The sequence below is a fragment of the Pan paniscus genome, chromosome 1 (assembly GCF_029289425.2).
Source record: "Pan paniscus chromosome 1, NHGRI_mPanPan1-v2.0_pri, whole genome shotgun sequence".
In the NCBI taxonomy this organism is placed as follows: Eukaryota; Metazoa; Chordata; class Mammalia; order Primates; family Hominidae; genus Pan; species Pan paniscus.
The window spans coordinates 213834570-213856830 of NC_073249.2; the positions used below are offsets into that span (position 1 = coordinate 213834570).

Here is a 22261-nt window from a genome sequence, read left to right on the forward strand (position 1 = left end):
GAATTGGGCAGGAAGGGAAAGTCTGTCAATCAGTTCTTTTTAACATTTAGATTATTGAACTACTTAGGGGATCCTCTGAGCCCCTCACCTGAGGGGTCTGTCCATCATTTGCTGCCTGAACACGGAAAGGTTCCTCTCCCTAGCCGAGTCTCAGGGTCACCACTTTAAAAATGTGGAATATAGCAACATGCCTTAGATTCCTCGTGAGGGAGAGCTGAGATCTTGGATGAATGGTACCAGTCCCTGCTGTGCCTTGTGCATGCTCAATCAACAGAGACACTCAGGATGACCTTTGGTGCTGAGCTCACCCTCAGCCTCAGGCTCACAAAGTGAGGGCAGGTGAAGTAGAAGCCGCACTGAGCACGTTTCAGTTTAACTCGATTGCACACATAGCAGGGCATTGATAGTGAGGTCAGAAATGTGGAGAAAGAACATTTACAGAAATATTCCATGATGGAGAACATCCTTCAAAGTACTGCAGTTTTGGAAGCCAGTGGCATCTCCGAGCTGTTTGGGTTTCATATGGAATGGGAGAGAAAGGCCTGGAGGACTTTCTGGAGGCGGGGGACGTTCTTGCTACTTTGTGCCCTAAAATAGCAGAAGAATGACTGTGTGATCCTGCTTAGGATGGGAGCCATCCCTGAACTTAGCAGATCTTTTAACATGAAATAGAGCTTCCAGATTTTGTTGGGGAAATGTGTTGTACATTTGCACACAATACAACCAGATGTGTGCACCGTTCTTAAAGACAGGAAGGCTGAGTTTCTCTCTCTTCCTTCCTTCCTTCCTTCCTTCCTTTCTTTCTTTCTTTCTTTTCTTTCTTTCTTTCTTTCTTTCTTTCTTTCTTTCTTTCTTTCTTTCACCTCCCTCCCTCCCTCCCTCCCTCCCTCCCTCCCTCCCTCCCTCCCTCCCTCCCTCCCTCCCTCCCTCCCTCCCTCCCTTCCTTCCTTCCTGTGGCATCTGCCCCAGCTCACATTCTCAGATTCCATCTTCCCAGGCTGATTTTCTGAGGCGAGCCCATCATTTTTGGGAGTAAACACGCTTTCCCTTGTAGTAGAGGCCAAGACTGTATCTGCCTCCTCTGCCCTCAAAGACAATGTTGTGTTTGAAGAGTCTGCACTGTCTCTTCTGTAACTATTCCCTTTTTAATTTTTAAACTCAATCCAGACAGAGTCTTTCAATCCTTCTGTGGAGATGCCCACAAAATACCCACCATGTTTTATGCTGTCTTGGTTCCTTCCCAGGGTTCTACTAGAACACCCGGTCCCATCCTGCCCAGCCCCCACCTCACTTTGTCATTCTGTCCTGATTTCCTTCAGTGAAGCCTTGACCTTAGTCTTGTGATCAATCACACCCTCCGTGGTTCCCTTTTCAACCTGAACCCACATATGACCTGCCCTGTTATAAAACATAAAACCCAGGTGACCATTGGATAAAGGAGCTTTTTAATCCGTTTTCTTAGGGTTGACATCACTGTCTTTTTAAAGCTGTTTTAACTGTCTTAATGAAAGCTTTTGATAATTTTGATGTGGCCACAGATTTTCCCATAAAGATATCATCAGGTTTTGTTTTTTCTTTCTAATGTCAGGAACAGATTAACCTTCCATGTCACTATGAAGGTCACATATTAGTCAAACTTCATCAGTGTTTGGGGAATAAATGAATTAAAGAGTTTTGGACTTTCACCCTGTTATTTATTCTTTCACTTTCATAAATGCACATCTAATTTAATCAATGAATCAGAAGAAAGTGTAAAACTCAATCAGGATTAACTAGGTGGAACTTCGGAATCTAATCAGGTGTCACTTTCTGATTGGAAGCTGGTGATTGAGAAGGGGAGGGTGTGGTTAGAAACATCAATAAAAGCTCCTGAGTTTGCAAAGGAGAGACCCAAAGCCCTGGTGCCTGGAACTACTGCTTGATTCTCTGAGAGATCCCAGCACCCTGCAAACTGAGTCCAGATCTGGTAAGTCACCACCTCCTTAGGAACATGCCCATCTGATCTGCAGCCAGCCAGTCAGGGATGGTGACACGCTGCCCAAAGTGGCACAGAGAATTTCCTGTCTGTTTTTTCAATTAAACAGATGTAGGTTTTGATTTTTCCTCTAAATATAGTTTTGACTTCATCCCTCAATTTTGATTTCTGCTTCATTTTTCTCATTTCAAAATTCTTATTGAAGCAGTTTTTTAAAAAAGATATTAAAAATTTACAGTTGGATGAATTTTTATGTCTTGACATGTGAAGTTACTGGTTTCTGTGCCCTTCAGCTAGAGTTCACACACTTGGTGATATTGTGATTTTCTCGAGTCTTGTTCTGAACATGGGATTTATCTCTGCCCTTAGACTCTGTCCCTAAGTGGGTGATTGTGAGTATGTGGAAGGGATGTGTATTGGATCCTTCATCTGAGACTTAGTGTTTCCATCCGCACCTTCCAAGTGCTCTAGAATACTGCCACACTGCTTTTATAGTTTCTCTTATAATTTTTCAAAATAAAAACAAATGGCATTGATTTTAGGGAGTCACTTTAGTCTTCCCCAAGCATGCTAATTGTGTAAACTGAGAATGCAGGCTGTGTGGGGCCACAGGACAGTCATTCTCATTGTTTTTGGGTGGTAAGTAGCAAAAAAATTTCCCTCAAAAAGGTGGAGCTTAGCTTTCAGGATCCTGAGTGACAGATCCCAGTAATCCTGAGTTTCAGTGGAGCAATGCATAGAAATTAATGGGCCACTGGCCACCTGGTCCCCTCCTTGGTGTTTGGAAGACATTCTTTGTGGTAGTCGCAGGGGCACAGATACAGATTTGTGGCCACCAAGTGCAGAATGGAATTGGGGGGAATTGAGGGCTTTTCCACCTCCACCAGAGCAATGAGATTAGCAATAGGAGAAGATGAGGTGATCGTATTTGGCCTTAGAGTGATGCCTTTTCTCTGGATTTGTCCTCTAGAGTTTTCCCTTGCAGATTCATCAAGATGAGCATCAGGGCCCCACCCAGACTCCTGGAGCTGGCAAGGCAGAGGCTGCTGAGGGACCAGGCCTTGGCCATCTCCACCGTGGAGGAGCTGCCCAGGGAGCTCTTCCCCACACTGTTCATGGAAGCCTTCAGCAGGAAACGCTGTGAAACCCTGAAAACGATGGTGCAGGCCTGGCCTTTCACCTGCCTCCCTCTAGGGTCCCTGATGAAGTCGCCTCATCTGGAGTCGTTAAAATCTGTGCTGGAAGGGGTTGATGTGCTGCTGACCCAAGAGGTTCGCCCCAGGTGAGGTGACCCAGGTGTCCAGGTGGGGAGGGCCCTTTTGTCCAGGGTAGGGACAGCTGTTTCAGGAGGAGGAGGGGCACAATGGAGGCCCAGAGGCTTCTGATGGTGCCAGTGAGGAAGCTCAGGAAGGCCTTGGCCATTGCCCTGCCCCTCTGGGAAAGGACTGCTCACCATGCAGGGTCCACTGAGGAAACAGAAACTTCTCTTCTAGTGGCTCTGAAAGCTACAGGCAATGGGGATGAGGCAAAATCCGGAGGGCAAAGGGGTTGGACAAAATCAGAGAGGGAAAAGTGGCAGAGAGGAGAACAGCAGATGTCTGGGATGTAAATAAAAGCTCAGGTCCTTGCCTTAGTTTGGAGCCTCTCTTCTCCTTTACCCACAGGCAGTCAAAACTTCAAGTGCTGGACTTGAGGAATGTGGATGAGAACTTCTGCGACATATTGTCTGGAGCTGCTGCATCCTTCCCGGAGGCTCCGAGTCAGAAGCAAACAGCAGATAACTGTCCAGGGACAGGCGGGCAGCAGCCATTCATGGTGTTCATAGACCTTTGTCTCAAGAACAGGACACTGGATGAATGCCTCACCCACCTCTTAGAGTGGGGCAAGCAGAGAAAAGGCTTACTGCATGTGTGTTGCAAGGAGCTGCAGGTTTTTGGAATGCCCATCCACAGTATCATAGAGGTCCTGAACATGGTGGAGCTTGACTGTATCCAGGAGGTGGAAGTGTGCTGCCCCTGGGAGCTGTCCATTCTTGTCAAGTTTGCCCCTTACCTGGGCCAGATGAGGAATCTCCGCAAACTTGTTCTCTTCAACATCCATGCATCTGCCCGCATTCCCCCAGACAACAAGGGGCAGTTCATTGCCCGATTCACCTCTCAGTTCCACAAGCTGGACTATTTCCAGAATCTGTTTATGCACTCTGTCTCTTTCCTCGAAGGCCACCTGGACCAGCTGCTCAGGTGAGGAAGGATGGTGAGCTTTCTCTTCAGACCACAGCAGAGCCTTTCTTTGTTACAGTAAACACCAGTGGGTATGCACTGTGAGCCTGTGAGGAAGGAAGAGTGAGGGGACACTAGAATATCCATGCATTATCCTGTTGGTGGCTCTGTCCTGATATGGGTATCACACAACCATCCCAATAAAGTCAGAGGGATCTCCTGGGCTAGATGCTATAGAGAAGGCGCCAAGCTAGGAAGCTAGCTACTGCAGGGTTTAGATCTGAAGAGAGTGCATTTGTGAATTCCTCCTGAGGATGTGTGTCTAAGTTAAGATGATGGGAAATAGGGAGGTGAAGAGGGCACTAAAGAAGAGAATGCCCATCACACTCCTATATTTTAAAATATGAGGTCTATCCTCACCTGCCTAGTGAACAGGCAAAATCCTGTGTTTCCCTGTCAGCACCCTGTTTTGAGCTCCAGGTCGGTAATTAATGTATTGAAATACATGATGATAGAATAGAGGGCGAGGGAGCAGGAGTGAAGAATGGTAAAAGTGATAGATGGTTTGCTGATGGTACAGGCATGTCAGGGTCCCCCGCAACCTGGCCACCCCAGCTGATGTTGCAGGATCCTGCCTGGGTTTGTCATTTAGGCCTGTGTCTCCATCGGGCTCCTGTGGCCCAGAGATGTGGTTTTCTACCTGACAGATGAGGAAAGGGAGCCTTAGAGTTCATGGACTTGATCCAGTCACCTCAGTGATGGTGAAGGACTGAGCCTCGATTGGGACTGCACTGAAGGAACAGAGTCTCCATTCCCAAACCCCAGGTGCTGACTATCCTCAGATGAGCAGAGCAGCCCTGGGTTATGGAGAGCGTCACCTCTCACCCTGAAGTCATCCCCACCTCTCTCCTCTAACTCCTTCTTGTTCTCTCCCAGGTGTCTCCAGGCCCCCTTGGAGATGGTCGTTATGACCGACTGCCTGCTGTCAGAGTCAGACTTGAAGCATCTCTCTTGGTGCCCGAGCATCCGTCAATTAAAGGAGCTGGACCTGAGGGATGTCACACTGACCCATTTCAGCCCTGAGCCCCTCACAGGTCTGCTGGAGCAAGTTGTGGCCACCCTGCAGACCCTGGACTTAGAGGACTGTGGTATCATGGATTCCCAACTCAGCGCCATCCTGCCTGTCCTGAGCCGCTGCTCCCAGCTCAGCACCTTCAGCTTCTGTGGGAACCTCATCTCCATGGCTGCCCTTGAGAACCTGCTGCGCCACACCGTCGGGCTGAGCAAGCTAAGCCTGGAGCTGTATCCTGCCCCTCTGGAGAGTTATGACACCCAGGGTGCTCTCTGCTGGGGGAGATTTGCTGAACTTGGGGCTGAGCTGATGAAGACACTGAGGGACTTAAGGCAGCCCAAGATCATTGTGTTCTGCACCGTCCCCTGCCCTCGCTGTGGCATCAGGGCCTCCTATGACCTGGAGCCCAGTCACTGCCTCTGTTGAATGCCTGCCATCAGGGTGGATATATTTCAAGCTTTCTTCTGGTCATTTCGCAGCTGAAACCTAGGCCATGAGTGCACGTTAAAGGGAGCACAGACCCATCGTTTCAAATGCCTCCTCAGTGTGAATGGGAAAGGAATGAGGATGCAGGAGGGGCAGGACTGGGGGAAAAGTTGACTTGGAGTGGATGGGCTCTTTAGAGACCTGTGTCCCAGAGAATCAGAAATGGGAATCTGAATTGCTAGAGTGAGAATCGGGGAGGAGAGACACATGAGAGGGTTACCCCTGCACAGATGGTTGTAAAGTAACAGTCAGAAATAAAGGGAAACTGAGTGGAAACTCTCTGGTGTCCTCCATAATTGCTTAACATGGCTTAACAATTAAACAATTTAAACCTAAAAAAGTCCAGTTACTGATCGAGCTAAGAAGGCACTGATTTGTCTGTGACTGATGAGGTTCAGCTCCTGGAAATCAAGCCATCAAAATGGAATTTGATCATTTGGATCAATTCCCTCCTTTTCTTTTCTTCTCTCTGTGCATCTGTTACCTTCTTGCTATTCTCTGTGCCTATTTAATGGGTTAATACACATGAGAGACGCACACAGGGCCTGAAGCATTCTAAGTGTAAAGTGAGTGTCAGCCCCTGAAGTTAAGCCCCTTCAGGTGCCCTCATTCTGTCCCAATGCCAAGACCCTGTTCACTCTCAATGGGTGGATTCAGAGCTCTCAGTTCCTGACCGTTACCTGTGCTGGGAAAGGACTTCACTGCCCAAGGCGTGGCCCTGCCCTGGAAGGGGAGCTCCACACTGTATGAGCAGGAGCCTCAGGGCATCACTAACCCATGCCTGTCATGGTGGGTAGCGGCCCTTGCTGAATTAAAGTAGTTGTGGCCAATAAAGACATCCAAATTCCCTTTTAGCAAAATGCTGACATTACGGAGGCATATAATACCTATAACATCAATGAAAGACCTTTTCTTAACTCCTCCTTTTTCTCCCTGTGAAGGAAGACTAGTGCATGGTAGTAGGAATCACACATCCTTAGAGGGTGGATAATGATCAAGTGCCTGTGGGTAATTAATGACCACACCTGTGCTGAGGGACCCTAAACAAAGGGCACCTAAGTGTAGAACCCTGTCGAGGACTCAGGGGCTGGTGCTGTTGGGCACGAAACAGCCAAGAGGCTCAGTTTCCCTGTAAAATGAAGATGATGATGCCACCACCCTATGAGCCTATCGTAGGACCCAATGAGATGGTGCACGCCCAGGACTTGGAATGGGGCCTGGCATACAGTAAGAGCTCAATACATGCATCTTGTTCTTTTTTTCCCCTCCTAATAGAAGTCCCAGCATTCTTCACACTTCAATCTCACCTTCTATTCCTGATAACAGGGAGGCAGCAGAAACCCAGGGCAGGCAATGGGACTCAACTTCTACATGCCACCACCACTTAATCATGATTCCCCCAAACAGCAGAGCCTCAGCAGCCAGCAGAGGGTGCGATGGGTGAAGCAGGACTGAGTTCATCTCTAGTGATCATGAGATAAAAATTTCCAACCCATAAGACTCATGTGCCATCTGCTGGTTGCTCAGACCATCTGGTGTAATTTATTGATGCAAACAGGGTGATATTGAGTGGTATCTCCAAAAATCTGCTGTTATGTAAATGTTTATAGAGAATAAATATTGTGATTTATATATAACACATTTATACATATTGAATATATATATTGAAATTTTAACTTATAATGGCAATTTGGTATTTTAAAGTATGTAGTGCAACATTTTAAAAATGTCTGTGGGCCAGGCACAGTGGCTCACGCCTGCAATCCCAGCACTTTGGGAGGCCAAGATGGGTGGATCACGAGGTCAGGAGATCGAGACCATACTGGCTAACACAACGAAACCCCGTAGCTACTAAAAATGCAATAAAATGGCCGGGTGTGTTGGTGGGCACCTGTAGTCCCAGCTACTCAGGAGGCTGAGGTAGGAGAATGGCGTGAACCCAGGAGGCAGAGTTTGCAGTGAGCCGAGAGTGTGCCACTGCACTCCAGCTTGCGGGACAGAGTGAGACTCCGTCTCAAAAAAAAAAAAAAAAGAAAGAAAAAAAAAGAAAATGTCTCTGTTGGTCTGGGCAGCACATATAGTAAAACTGGAATGATACAGAGAATATTAGCATGGCCCTTGCACAAGGATGACATGTAAATTCGTGACACGTTCCATATTTTTCAGGAAACAACAGATGCTGGAGAGAATGTTCAGAAATTAGGCATGCTTTGACACTGTTGGTGGGAGTGTAAATTAGTTCAACCTTTGTGGAAGACAGTGTGGCAATTCCTCAAGGATCTAGAACTAGAAATATCATTTGACCCAGCAATCCCATTACTGGGTATATATCCAAAGGATTATAAATCATTCTACTATAAACACACATGTACACATATGTTTACTGTGGCACTGTTCATAATAGCAAAGACTTGGAGCCAAACCAAAAGCTCTTCAGTGATACACTAGATTAAGAAAATATGGCACATATACACCATTCAATACTATGCAGCCATAAAAAATGATGAGTTCAGGTCATTTTCAGGGACATGGATGAAGCTGGAAATCATCATTCTCAGCAAACTAACACAAGAACAGAAAACCAAATACCACATGTTTTCAGTCATAAGTGGGAGTTGAACAATGAGAACACATGGACACAGGGAGGGGAACATCATACACCAGCGCCTGTCGGGCAGTGGGGGTGTTGGGGAGGGATAGCCTTAGGATAAATACCTAGCGTAGATGACGGCTTGATAGGTGCAGCAAACCACCATGGCATATGTATCGCTATGTATCCCTATGCACATTCTGCACATGTATCCCAGAACTTAAAGTAGATTTAAAAAATGCTTAATGTGGTTTTGAGTCTCAAATAAAATGACACCTTCAAAACTGATTTTGAAGATCAATGAATAAGAAATGCTCTTATTTAAAAATAGTTAAATTTATACAATTTTGGAGCTGGAAGGAAGTGCAATATTTTTAGGGAAATATGATTTATTTTCTTAGAGCAGTTATAAGGTCACAGTGAAGTTGAGCAGAAAGTAGAGCATTCCCACATACTTCATGACCCCACTCTAGCACGGACTCCTAAAGGATCAACGTCCTGCCCCAGCGTGGTCCATTTGTTCCAATGCATGAACCACACGAACCATCCTTATCACCCAAAGTTCATAATTAACATTAAGGGTTCACATCTGGTGCTGTATATTCTATGAGCTCTGATGAATTGATGATGACAAGTATTCAGCCTTATAGCATCATGCAGAGTAGCTTCAGTGCCCTAAAAATCACCTGTTCTCTTTCTATCCATCCCACTGTACCCTGACTCCTGGCCCCCCCAGGCTTTCTACTGTGTCCATAGATTTGCCTTTTCCAGAATGTCATGTGGCCTTTTCATGTTGGTTTCTTTCACATGGTTATGTGCATTTACTTTTTTTAATGTCTTTTAGGACTTAATAATCTACACTGTCAGGATGTGCTACAGTATATTCATCCATTTATCTGCTGAAGAACATGTTGGTCCCTATTAAGTTTTGTCTATTGTGAATGTAGTGGTTAAAAACATCCAGGTTTTAGGTTTTCTCATTTGGGTAAGTGCCAAGGAGCGTGGCTGCTGGGCCATGTGCCTAGGTTGTGTTTGATAATGATTTTTTTCCTGGACAATCTCATGTGGTAGACAGAGATTGCTTCTTCAAGGGGAGGGACTGTGTCTCTGTCACCCTGTGGTCCCACAGCAGAGCATGGAGCCTGGCAGGTGGCTGTAAATGCTTATTGATCACATAGTGCTTAGAAATCACTTTATAGCCACTACAATGCAAATGTCGGGCAGTCAACATGAGCTGCCATCAATAATATAAACACGTTGAATATGGATGAAGTCACCCTCCTTTTGCCGGGGTCACTACCTGTGTGTCACGGCAGTGCCGTCATCACATGGATGAACTTCATCTGTTTTTTATAGATTTCCCCCCATGTAATACAGGACACAGTCTTTAAACAAAGAGTCACCAGGGTTCCTGATGGCCACTGGCCTGAGTCTGTCCCCTTGGAACTAAGGGCCCTCATAACTGCACTTACCTACCACAGGCGTCCCTGTAAGCACCACTAGAGGGCGAGCATCTTCACCAAACCTGATGGACCCAAGAAGTCTGACCTGAATGTCTCCCTGCTAGGCAGGAGTCCTCAGAGGAATCTTCTATCCAGTCCAGATGGAGGGAACTGGAAGAGTCTCCTCAAACCCAGGACCAACAAAGAGATTCCCTCCAAGATCCCAATTAGGGAGCCAGGACAGGGACTGAGAGGGAACAGGGAAGGGAAGGCACCATAGGTCCCAAAACCTGGAACTGATGGAGAAGGTCCCCTCCAGAAACTGTTTGGAGAGAACCAGCTGGGAAGAATTAAAGTCTCTGAGATCTTCCACCTAAGAGCTGGACATCTGAATTCAGGAAGACTTACCCGAGGCCTTCCCATGGCACAATCGAGAAGAGCTCACGGGGCTCTTGCCAGTGCAGGATGCATTGGTTCTGGAGGCATCAGGAAGAAATCGGAGGTCCCCTTTGAATCCCACTTCTAACACCAATGAGGTCCACTAAAAATTATGGGGTCTATAGATTTAGAAAAAAGGAGCGTAATTTCTTCTAAAGGTTTACAACCTGCTCGCTGGGAAATGGGCCTCCAGGCAGGACCTGAGGCAAGCGTTTGGAGGGAGGGAAGGTGACGCAGGAATCTATGCTGAACCTGTAGGCCGCCAAGTGTGCATATTCAGCAGGTTATTGGAGCAGCTATGAAAATTCACAGGGCGGGGGATGCATGCATGTATGGTGAGCAAATATACATGTCACATACGTCCCAGGTTCACCTGGTGGTTGAGGCTTTACATTTAAATGCATTATAATTAGGTTCTCTGCATCCAGAGGTGAAGTTGGGACATGAAGGTCTCCAATTCCTAACTAAAGGGCCTGGGGAGTCACCTTCTACAAATCACAAAGTCCCCTCAGAGGGGGTTTATTTAACCCTATATAAAGTGGCTTGAGGCTGAGCGCAGTGGTTCACGCCTGTAATCCCAGCACTTTGGGAGGCCAAGGCAGGCAGATCACTTGAGGTCAGGAGTTGGAGACCAGCCTGACCAACTTGGAGAAACACCGTCTCCACTAAAAATACAAAATTACCTGGGCATGGTGGTGCATGTCTGTAATCCCAGCTACTCGGGAGGCTGAAGCAGGAGAATCGCTTGAACGCAGGAGACGGAGGTTGTGGTGAGCTGAGATCACACCATTGCACTGCAACCGGGGCAACAAGAGCAAAACTCCGTCTCAAAATCCATAAATAAATAAATAAGTAAATAAAATAAAGCGGTTTGTTTTGCAGCCTGACTCAGGGTAGCCCAGAGTCTTCTGATGGTGCTGGCAAGGAAGCTCAGGGAGGCTTTGGCCATTGTCCAGATCCTCAGAGAAAGGACTGCTCACCATACAGGGTCCACTGTGGGAACAGAAACCTGCTTTTTCCCAGTGGAAGGTAAAGGGACTAGAAGTGGGGAGCAGTCTGAATCAAAAGAGAAACCGGACTGAGAAAAGTCAGAGAGAGAACAGGGAGCAATGAGAATGAAAGCAAAAGTCAGGGATGGCTCCTTCTAAATTCTGAGCTTCTCCCTTACTTTACCTATAGGAGGTGGAAACTTCAAGTGCTGGACTTGCTGGATGTTGATGAGAATGTCTGGGCCGGATGGCCTGGAGGCTAGGCCCTGTCCTCCTCCCCAGAGGCCATGAGTAAGAGGCAGACAGCAGAGGACTATCCAAGGATGGGAGAGCACCAGCCCTTAAAGGTGTTCATAGACGTCTGCCTCAAGGAAACACCCCAAGATGAATGCCTGAGATACCTCTTCCAGTGGGTTTACCAAAGGAGAGTTTTAGTACACCTGTGCTGTAGTAAGTTGGTGAATTATCTAACACCCATTAAATATCTTAGGAAGTCATTGAAAATAGTCCACCTGAATAGTATTCAGGAGCTGGAAATTCACAACATGTCCTGGCTGCATCTGATAAGAAAGCTTCATTGTTACCTGAAGGAGATGAAGAATCTTCACAAACTCATTTTCTCCAGGTGCCATCATTACTCTTCGGACAATGACCTCGAGGAATGGTTACTCACCAAATTCAGCCTGTGTTCCTCAGGCTGGAACACCTCTAATTGCTTAAAGTAAAATTGATCACCTTCTTCAGTGGGCACCTGGAACAGCTGATCAGGTGAGAAAGGATCGTGCACTTTCTCTGCAGACCACAGCACAGCCTTTTTTTGTTACAGCAAACGCTAGAAGGCATAACTTTTGTGTCAGCCAGTGGTGACATCACAGTGAAGGGGACACCAGAATATCAACACATTGTCCCGTTCAGTGCTCCATGTTCTGGAGTGGCTATCACAGGATCTCTGCAATGAGGGCAGCGGGGTTACCTGGGGTAGAGGCTAGAGAGCTACATCATGTACAAGCCACGTAGTGGGGGTTTCAGCTCTACTGGGGGGTGCATATGTGAATTTCTTGTTACAAAGTGTGTTTCAAGTTGATATGATATAAAAGAGGTAATAGAGGAGGGTATGAAAGGAGGGACAGGGCATCAAACCTGTGCATTTCACAGTAGAAACTCTGTCCTCACCAGCTTAGTGATCACAAATGATCCTGTCTCTGATTCCCTGTTTGTAAAAGGTTGTTTTGAACTCCAGGAAAGGTAATTGACATGGGAAATGCATGCTTCCGGGATGGAGGTGAGGGAGTAGGCGTGAGAGTGGTAAAAAGTGACAGTTGGTTTGCAGATGCAGGCATGTCAGGGAGCCCCTGCTGACATGTAGCTCTAGCTGATGACCCTAGACCTTGCTCAGTTGAGTTCTTCGTGCACATCTCCCACCGGGTACCTGTGGCCCAGAGATGAACTTTTCTGCTAAAAGATGAAGAAAAGAGGCTTTAGTGATGTGATTTTGTGGCCTTGAACCAATCACACAAGCAATGGTGAAAGGATTGAGGCTAAACTAGGACTGCCCCTGAATGATCAGAGTCCTCATCACAGAGCAACTTGCATGTGGACCATCATCACATGATGGGAATAAACTTGTGTTTGGGTGAAGCAGACATTTCCCTTTCAGTTATTCCCCACCACCTTCATCTAACTGGTATCACTGCCCAGAACTAACTTCTTGATCTCCACACGTGCCTCCAGAACCCCTTGGAGAACTTGGAGTTAACTTGTGGCTACCTATTGGAAGAGGACATGAAGTGTCTCTCCCAGTACCCAAGCCTCGCTTACCTAAAGCATCTGAATCTCAGCTACGTGCTGCTGTTCCGCATCAGTCTTGAACCCCTCGGAGCTCTGCTAGAGAAAATTGCTGCCACTCTCAAGACCCTCATCTTGGAGGGCTGTCAGATCCACTACTGCCAACTCAGTGCCATCCTGCCTGGCCTGAGCCGCTGCTCCCAGCTCACCACCTTCTACTTTGGCAGAAATTGCATGTCTACGGATGCCCTGAAGGACCTGCTGCGCCACACCAGTGGGCTGAGCAAGTTAAGCCTGGAGACGTATCCTGCCCCTAAGGAGAGTTTGAATTCCTTGGTTCGTGTCGATTGGGAGATCTTCACCCCACTTCGGGCTGAGCTGATGTGTACACTGAGGGAAGTCAGGCAGCCCAAGAGGATCTTCACTGGTCCCACTCCCTGCCCTTCCTGTGGCTCATCACCGTCTGAGGAACTGGAGCTCCATCTTTGCTGCTAGGGAAGGCGTGCCTAGTGGGGTTGATAAATCCAAACTTCTCTTCCAGGCACTTGGACACTAAAATCTAGTATGTAGGTGCAAGTTATGTTTGTTTTTTCTTATTTCCTTTTTTAATAAATCTAAAATTTTATTAAAGAACATTTGAGACAGGGTTTCGCTGTGTTGCCCCAGCTGGTCTGAAACTGCTGGGCACATGGGATTCTCCTGCCTTGGCCTCCTAAAGTGCCAGGATTACTGGCATGAGTGATTGTGACCAGGCCACATGCAACTTACAGGAAGCACAGAATTCTTTGCTTCAGGCAGGTGCTCAGTATGAGGGAAAAAAGATAAGAGCAGGGGGCAAGACTAGAGGAAAATGTTGAGGTGGAGTCAATGAGACCTTACGGGACCCATGTCCTACAGAGTCAGAAAGAGAAGCTAAAGTTCTACAGTGATGAGAATGTTATCCCTGCAGGGACGGTTACCAAGGAATATCAGAAATAACCTCAATGAAAACTTTCTGGTGTCCTCTGTATTTGATTGACTTATTTTAGTGATTTATACATCAGAAATCTCTAGTTATTGAGTTATTGATGGAAAAGTATCAAAGTACTCTGTTGTCTGTGATTGAGATTCAGCTGCAAAACATCTAATTCCCACCCATTCTTTTTTTTTGCTTTTTTTAAAAAAAAAAAAATAATAAAAGACAACATCTTGCTTTGTCACCCAGGCTGCAGTGCAGTGGTCCCATCTGGGCTCACTGGAATCCTATCTTTCGGGGCTCCAGTGATTCTCATGCCTCAGCCACTCTAGTAGCTGGAATTGCATGCAAGTGCCACCAAGCATGCTACTTTTTGTATTTTTAGTAGAGACGCGGTTTTTCCATGTTGACCAGGCTGGTCTTGAGCTCCTGGCTTCAGTGATCTGCTGACCTTGGCCTCCCAATGTGCTGGGATTACGGGTGTGCCAATGATCTCCACCCATTCTTTACTTCTCTTCAGTCATCTGTATTTTCCTTACATTTTCGCCTGCAAGGAGCAGCTCAGTCAGGCACAAAGGGACGGGCAGAGAGGGGCCCCGAGGAGAAGATGGGCTTGAGGTGGTAGGCAGAGCTGGGATCAAGCTAGAGGGGCCTTTGTTGGGAAGCAGAAATGGCACCTAGTTCAATGACCTGGCCAGCTATGGGGCCACTGTGCCCACCCTGCTAACAGTGCCAAGTTCCTGGGTGTCAAAGGGAGGTTCTGTGCTAATCCTCCTGGGGCTGCATTTCCAAGATCTGCCCCCCACAGGGGTGACCACAGAGACTGACGTTCCTAATTGCTGGGTCTGGGGACCACGGTCCACTCCTGGAGGCACCCCACCTTGGCAGGGTTGTGAGCCAGGTCTGTGCCCCATGTTCCTGGGGCAGACAGCTGTGCCACCCACACCCTCTCATGGCTTAATGAGACCCGCTCCCAGGTCTGGAGCCTCTACAAAGCCTCAAACTCACTCCTCACTGCCTGCTGTTAGCCTGCAATATTCTTAACTAGAGTGCAGTTGGGGCTCATTAAACCAGACCCAGAAGCATTGGGTTTGTTTTTGCAGGGTTGGCCAGAGCTGCTGTGAACCTGCATCTCACCTGTCACCTCTGTGGAGAAACACAGAGAGAGGGCATAACTGAGGCTACGTACACTTTGCACCTGATGGGATCCTGGGACAAGAGGGAGTCCTGGCCCTCCTGAGTTGGCAAGACAGTAGCTCCAAAGGCACAACTGAAGCTGCCCAGGTCGCAGTTCCAACCAAGGTCCCCCAGTGCTCTTGAGGGCTCAGGAGGTCTCCCCTTCTCCTGCAGCATGGGGGTGTCTGCTCCCACTGTGTGGTCCCTCCTGGCACCGGCTGTAATTTTGGAGCGGGCTTGGGGTCAAGCATGTATGCTGTGGCAGCCCAGATGAGTGTGTGCATGCTCAGGTTAGTGCTGATGCACCGTCCGCCTGCTGTCTTGAACACTCTGGGCTTTGGGCCCTGATGAGCATGGGAGGGAGGCTGAGAGGGGGCTGAGGACAGATCAGTGCTGGCCTTTGGATGCTCCTTGATGCAAGTGACCTGGGCGCCATGGGTGGTGGTGGGAGGCAGACAGACACCTGGATGGGAAGACGAGGGTACCTGGTGAGGCTCTACCTTGTGACCAAGGAGGGCCTGAAGCCCGTGGGCTGGTCCACCAGTGCTATGGTCCAGAGTGGGAATATGTGGTGCCTTTTCTGTGCCTGCCAATGGCTACCTATGACCCAAGCAGCACATACTTCCTTCCCCATGATGCCCCAAAAGCCCCAGACTCAGGGAGAACATCAGGATGAACAGTGGCAGAGCGAAACTACCCATTCTTGGGATGATTTTCCTGCAGAGACAAGCAATCCACTCTGGGGCCTTTTCTCTACTGAGAGCTGTGGAGATGATGAGATGACTTTCCTGGAAAGAGCAGCAGACACCACTGTGTACTCCAGGGACAAACATGGAAGCTGCTTTTGCTGTGCCTGGTTCATTTGCAGCCTTGCAAAAATCTGGCACCTGTGCTGGCACCTGGAGCTGCCTGCCCCACTGCTGTGGGAGCCAGTGACTGTCCAAAGTGGCCAGACCCCCTGCTCACTCACACACCCCTCACTGCTCCAGTCCTGACCCTCCCTTAATAGGCATGTGATCCAGGCCTGAAGCATGAGCCAAGCATAGTCTACCAGTCTGAGTGGGCAGAACAAACCCAGTGAACCCCATCAAAACTCCGGCAAAGGTGCCCCCAGCCATAGAGGCTTCTGGCCAGAAAAGTCACATCCCAAGGATTTCATAAGAGAAAATTACTTAAACACAAAGAAAGACAATAAGAAAGGAAGGATGGAAGAGAGAAATCTCTAACCAACCAGAAAACAAGAAATTAAATGGGAGTACTAAGCCTTTATCAATAACAACAATGAAGACAATTTATCTCAGTTCTGCAAGTGAAAGGCTTAGGGTCGTTGAATGAGTAAAAGAATAAGACCATACTATATGCTGTTTTCCAGAAACTCACTTCACCTATAAGGACACATGTAGTCTGAAAGTGAAGGGGTAGAAAAAGATATTCCATGCAACACACCTGTATTTCCAGCTAACTGGAAGACTGACATGGGAGGATCATTTCAGCCTGAGAGGCCGAGGCTGCACTGAGCCGAGATTGCACCACTGCACGCCAGCCTTAGAAACAAGAGTAAGGCTCTGTCTTTCAAAAGAAGAAGAAAGAAAAGAAAAGCAAAGAAGATGTCTCTTCACATTTTATGCTGCACAGGCATTTTTTTTCTGATCTGCACTGCACTGCCAAGCCAGGTGTATTCTGTTGAGCTCACTTTGCAGCTGTCTTGCTTCTTGTTTATCCTAAGTAGCACCCAGAATAGTAGGTGGCACATTGCAGGCACTCAGTCAAAGGTTTTTTTTTTGTGTTTCACATTTTTTTGTCTGTTTGTTTTGTTTGTTTGTTTGTTTTTGAGACAGAGTTTCACTCTTGTTGCCCACCCAGGCTGGAGTGCAATGGCGTGATCTCAGCTCACTGCAACCTCTGCTTCCCGGGTTCAAGCAATTCTCCTGCCACCACACCCGACCAATAGGAAGGGGAGGCACTGGATGTTAATAGTGTCAAATGTGCCAAAATCTTCTCTGTGGTTTTTCCCCAGAGTCTCCCCCTCCAGGGCCACCTGAAAATCCTCAGCCCTGGACAATGCAAGATTTTTTTTTGACTGAGGATCACTGTGCTCCTTCTAGATCCACCAGAAAGTGCCAGGCAGTCTGATAGGTCCTGGTTTGACTTACATCTAGCAAGACCTTCACCTGGTTGGCAGGAGTAGATATGGGGTCACTTGGATGACAGGGACTCCAGTCCAGACCCCATTCTACCCCATTCCCTCCTGCAAAGATCAATCCTCACAGTCCTATGAGGCTGTGGCAAGTGCAGAGACAGAACTGCACCATATCCAATGTGCCTCCCTTCCCCTGGCCTCACACCAAGTCTCCCTCCCTCTGACATGTCCCTTGTCTTTGCATCCAGGGTGGATGTTTGCCATTGACTCTCTCTCCCCATGTCTCCCTGCTAGACTGACTCTTTGCCCCTGGGGTGAGATGGGGCAGCCACTGGAACCTCATGTAGACCAGGGTGAAATCAAAGGGCCTTAGAAACTCACAGCTCCACATCCAGGCACAGGTCCTTTGAGGATCTCAGACACAAGTGCACAGCTTATCAGGGACGCGGCTCTGTGAAAGCCAAATAACCCGGCCCCCTACCCTGCTGCCATCTCTCTCCTCTGTACTTACTCTGGCCCACATCAGCTCCTCTGGGCCACTCCCTTTCTGGGCCCTGTTCTTTTCCTTAGTCCCCCTGGCTCCATCCAGCCTGCAGCGAGTTCCCAGACCTCCCCCACCCCAGGCTGCCACAAGCACCTTCTTAGGCATCCACTCTGCTCTCAGAGTGAGCTTCTCCTCAGATCTTTATTGGGGAAAAAAGGAGGGCAGCCCCTGATCTTGGAAAAGACGGTCACAAATGCGACCTGGAATGAGATCCTGTTGAGGACTAAAGAAGTCCAGCAGGGCCTGAACAGTGATTTCTACTGTTAGAAACATGGAGAGGGCAAACACCACGGGCAAAGAAAGCCCTGACTCAGAAACAGACTTACTGCATTCCAGGTGCAGCCTCGTCAGCTCTAAGGCTGGGCAAGGGGATCCTAGAAGGGATGGGCCCCTGCACTGGGACCTGTCCCAGGCTCTGCCAACAGCCTGGCACTTCTAGGAAAACCAGAGGAGTCAGCTCTTCCTGTGGAAGGCAGACAGACTTCCCCTCCATTGGTCCTGGGTGCCTCTTTAGGTCCAGAAGAGCAGCTGAGGAGCTCCCTGTTTTGTGCCTTGCTATGTGCACCCAAAAAGCTCAGTAGAATTTGGGGAGAATGTATGAGTCACTGCTGATTCCAGGGACAGTGTCTCTCAGCACTGTTTGTGGCCATAGTCCTCGGTGCAGGAGAGATCGGCTGACATTTCCAGGAAGCAGAGGATTCAGCTTCTCTCACAGCTCAGGCTGGGGGAGGAAAACAGAAGTTCAGAAATATTTCAGAGACCCCCATCAAAAGCCTGGAGAAGCTTTGGAATCCCAGTAGAAATTCTGTGAGTGGAATTGAAGTCAGGCCGTCCCTTCAGATGGGCTCTGAAAGCTACTCTGACCTGGACAGCAGAGGAGCACCTTCAGAAGCACATGCAACCAGAACATGGTAGAAAGACCCCCCAAACTGCAGGATTCTCACTGGGGTCCTGAGGATGGTGCAGGATTCCCCCAAGGGGTTCATTTTTCTCCCAAATTCTTCAGATACACAACTTGCACCATTCATGCTTCCAGATTGAACAGTCTCCCTCCTTATGTCTGACCACACTGCTCCTCTTTGGGCTCTGCCCCAGCTCGCACACTCAGATTCACTCTTCCCAAGCTGGTATTCTGAGGGAAGCCCATCACGTTTGTGAGTAATGATGCTTCACCTTCCAGTAGGAACCAAGACTGTATCTGCCCTCTCTGCCCTCAAAGACACTGTGATGTTTTACGAGTCTGCATTATGTCTTTTGTAATTAGGTTTTTTTAATTTTTAAACTCAATCTAGAAGGAAGTCTTTCAATCCTTTTGTCTAGATACCCACAAAATACCTGCCGTGTTTTATGTTGTCTTGGTTCCCTCCTAGGGTCCCATTAGAACAGTCAGTACTGTCCAGCCCAACCTCCACCTCACTTTGTAATTTAGGCCTGATTTCTTTCAGTGATGCCTTGACCTTAACCTTGAGATAAATTACACCCTCAGTAGTTCCTGTCTTCCACCTGAATGGGCATATGATCTACCATGTTAGGTAGCACAAAACCCAGGTGACCAGTGGATACACTGAGATTTTATTGTGTTTTTAGGGATGACATCACTGTCTTCTTAAAGCTGTTTTAACTCTGAAAAGCTTTGATACTTTTGATGTGACCAAAGGTTCTCCAATAAAGATACCATATATATATATATATATATATATATATATATATATATATGTATTTCTAATGTCTGAAACAGATAAAACCCTTCCCTGTATCACTATGAAGGTCACATATTAGTCAAACTTTATCAATATTTATGGAATAAGTGAATAAATGAGTTTTAGTCCTTCACCCTATTATTAATTCTTTCACTTTCATAAATCCATATCTAATTTAATCACTTAATAAGAAGAAAGTTGAAAACTCAATCACCGTTAACTGGGTGGAAGTTCAGGATCCAGTTGGATGTCATTTTTGGATTGGAAGTTGGTAATTGAGAAGGGGGTCGTGGTGAGAAAAGTCAATAAAACTCCTGAGGATGCACAGAAGAGACCCAAAACCCTGGCTCCTGGAGCTACTGCTTGATTCTCAGAGAGGTCCCAGCACCCTGCAAAGTGAGTCCAGATCTGGCAAGTCACCACTTATTAGGGATGTGCCCGTTTGATCTGATGTTCTGTATAGCATGTCACACAAAAGTCTGGAAGACACTAGCACATACACTGTGAAGAGAAGTCTCAAAAAAAGGGAAGGTTATAGAATACACTTGCTCTGTGATTTTGGAATGTTTTGCATTGAGAATTCTGTCCAGAGAAGGCAAAAAGAATGAAAAACAAAGGAAGCTCACCCACATGTACCTCTATGTACCTTTTACCATGCTGGACTTTCTTTTGTTTTGTTTTCTTTTCTCTCTCTCTCTTTTTTTTTTTTTTTTTTTTTTTTTTTTTTTTTTGATATGGCATCTCACTCTGTTGCCCAGGCTGGAGTGCAGTGGCACGATCTTTGATCACTATAACCTCCACCTCCTGGGTTCAAGCAATTCTCCTCCCTCGGCCTCCCCAGTAGTTGGGATGATACGTGCCACCACGCCCAGTTAATTTTTGTATTTGTTTTTATTATACTTTAAGTTTTAGGGTACATGTGCACAACGTGCAGGTTAGTTACACATGTATACATGTGCCATGTTGGTGTGCTGCACCCAGTAACTTGTCATTTAACATTAGGTATCTCTCCAAATGCTATCCCTCCCCACTCCCCACACAACAGGCCCCAGGGTGTGATGTGTTCTCATTGTCCTGTGTCCATGTGTTCTCATTGTTCAATTCCCACCCTATCACAAGGACAAAAAACAAACACCGCATGTTCTCACTCATAGGTGGGAATTTTTGTGTGTTTAATAGATACAGAGTTTCACCATGTTGCCCAGACTGGTCTCGAACTCCTGACCTGAAGTGATCCATGCGCCTCAGTCTCCCAAAGTGCTGGGATTACAGACGTGAGCCACCACACCGGGCCAATTGCTGGACTCTCATGACACACATGGATATGGTATCACAAAGGCAATTTTTTCCATAATCCAATTTATTTATATTATTGGTAGTGAGCTAATGTTGACGTCCCCAAGTTAGCAATTCAGTGGCTATACCCATGAGAAACGTTTCCATGCATCACGTGGTCAACAGCATTTGCTCCTGGGTTCAAGAGATTCTCTTGCCTCAGCCTCCTGACTATCTGGGATTACAGGGGCCCGTCACCACCCCAGGCTAATTTTTTGTATTTTTAGTAGAGACGGGTTTTTACCACATTGGCCAGGCTGGTCTCAAATTCCTGACCCCGTGATCTGCCTGCCTCGGCCTGCCAAAGTGCTGGGATTACAGGCATGAGCCACCACGCCTGGCCATTAACCATTCTTAAAATATCACACTGCATTCTTTAAAAGTTTTATATCTTTCATATACGTAAATTACAACACAAATATTTATACTCAACTAGTATTTACATTATAGTAAATTTTCTTTTCTTGCTCTGTCGCCCAGGCTGGAGTGCACTGGTGCGATCACAGCTCACTGCAATCTTCGCCTCCCGGGTTCAAGCGATTGTCCTGCCTCAGTCTCCTGAATACCTGGGATTACAGGCGAATGCCACCACGCCCAGCAATTTTTTTGTATTTTGAGTAGAGACGGGGTTTCACCATGTTGGCCAGCCTGGTCTCAAAATCCTGACCTGAAGCGATCTGCCCACCTCAGCCTCCCAAAATGCTGGGATTACAGGTGTGAGACACCAAGCCTGGCCATGACAATAGCCTCAGCCTCCCAAAGTGCTGGGATTACAGACATGAGCCACCGCTCCTGGCTCATAATAGTAAATTTTAAAAAATACCATATAATATAATCCTTGCAACATTAAATTACACCATCTGGTCTGATCTACCAGCAGATGGCACCCGAGACCTATGGATTGGACATTTTACTCTTCTTAGGAATGAATCCAGTCCAGAAATGCCCACCCTGCCCCCTGCTGGCTCCTGGGGCTCTGCTGCTTGGGGGAGTCATGATGAAGTTGTGGCAGAGGGTAGAAGATGAGCCCCATTGCATGCCCTGGGTTCTTGTTGCCTCCCTGTTATCAGGAAAAGGAGGTGAGATTGAAAGATGAAAATGGCTGGGACTTCTGCTGAGAAGAGAAAAAAGAACAAGATGTATTCATCTAACTGTATGCCAGTCCCCATGCCAAGCCCTAAATATGAACCATCTCATTGGATCCTTCCAGGGTCCTATAAGCTGTTGGACATCATCATCCTCATTTTACAGGGAACTGAGGCTCTTGGCTAAGATCCCTGACAGCAATACCAGCCCCTGAATCCTCAGCAGGATCCTTCACTTGGGTGCCCATTATGCAGGCTTCCTCAGCACAGGGAAGGTCACTCATCACCCACAGGCCCCTGATCATTATCCACCCTTTGATGATGTGAGAT

At 47.3% G+C, this 22261-nt stretch overlaps 2 protein-coding genes and 1 non-coding gene across 3 annotated transcripts; all 3 read left to right on the top strand.

The window, feature by feature from the left end:
• The first annotated feature begins 1888 nt into the window (after positions 1–1888).
• LOC134728932 (PRAME family member 8-like) lies at positions 1889–6030 on the top strand. The gene is made up of 4 exons (XM_063596153.1): positions 1889–1966; positions 2946–3257; positions 3640–4215; positions 5131–6030. The coding sequence occupies exons 2-4, from the start codon at positions 2971–2973 to the stop codon at positions 5690–5692; spliced, it is 1425 nt and encodes a 474-aa protein (XP_063452223.1). The 5' UTR covers positions 1889–1966; positions 2946–2970; the 3' UTR covers positions 5693–6030.
• Positions 6031–7811: 1781 nt separating this feature from the next.
• Positions 7812–7915, top strand: LOC117978255 (U6 spliceosomal RNA). The gene has a single exon (XR_004669154.3). It is a non-coding gene; the product is annotated as a U6 spliceosomal RNA (small nuclear RNA).
• Positions 7916–12325: 4410 nt separating this feature from the next.
• On the top strand, positions 12326–13491 carry LOC117974243 (PRAME family member 1-like). Its single transcript, XM_034951097.3, has 2 exons — positions 12326–12456; positions 12933–13491. The coding sequence occupies exons 1-2, from the start codon at positions 12326–12328 to the stop codon at positions 13489–13491; spliced, it is 690 nt and encodes a 229-aa protein (XP_034806988.3).
• The last annotated feature ends 8770 nt before the right edge of the window (positions 13492–22261 follow it).

Coding starts and splice junctions, on each gene's coding strand:
- LOC117974243 (XM_034951097.3), top strand. CDS start 12,326: ATGAAAGGAGGGACAGGGCATCAAACCTGTGCATTTCACAGTAGAAAC. Junction 12,457..12,932: donor TGTTTTGAACTCCAGGAAAG/GTAATTGACATG, acceptor TGATCTCCACAC/GTGCCTCCAGAACCCCTTGG.
- LOC134728932 (XM_063596153.1), top strand. CDS start 2,971: ATGAGCATCAGGGCCCCACCCAGACTCCTGGAGCTGGCAAGGCAGAGG. Junction 3,258..3,639: donor ACCCAAGAGGTTCGCCCCAG/GTGAGGTGACCC, acceptor CTTTACCCACAG/GCAGTCAAAACTTCAAGTGC. Junction 4,216..5,130: donor CACCTGGACCAGCTGCTCAG/GTGAGGAAGGAT, acceptor GTTCTCTCCCAG/GTGTCTCCAGGCCCCCTTGG.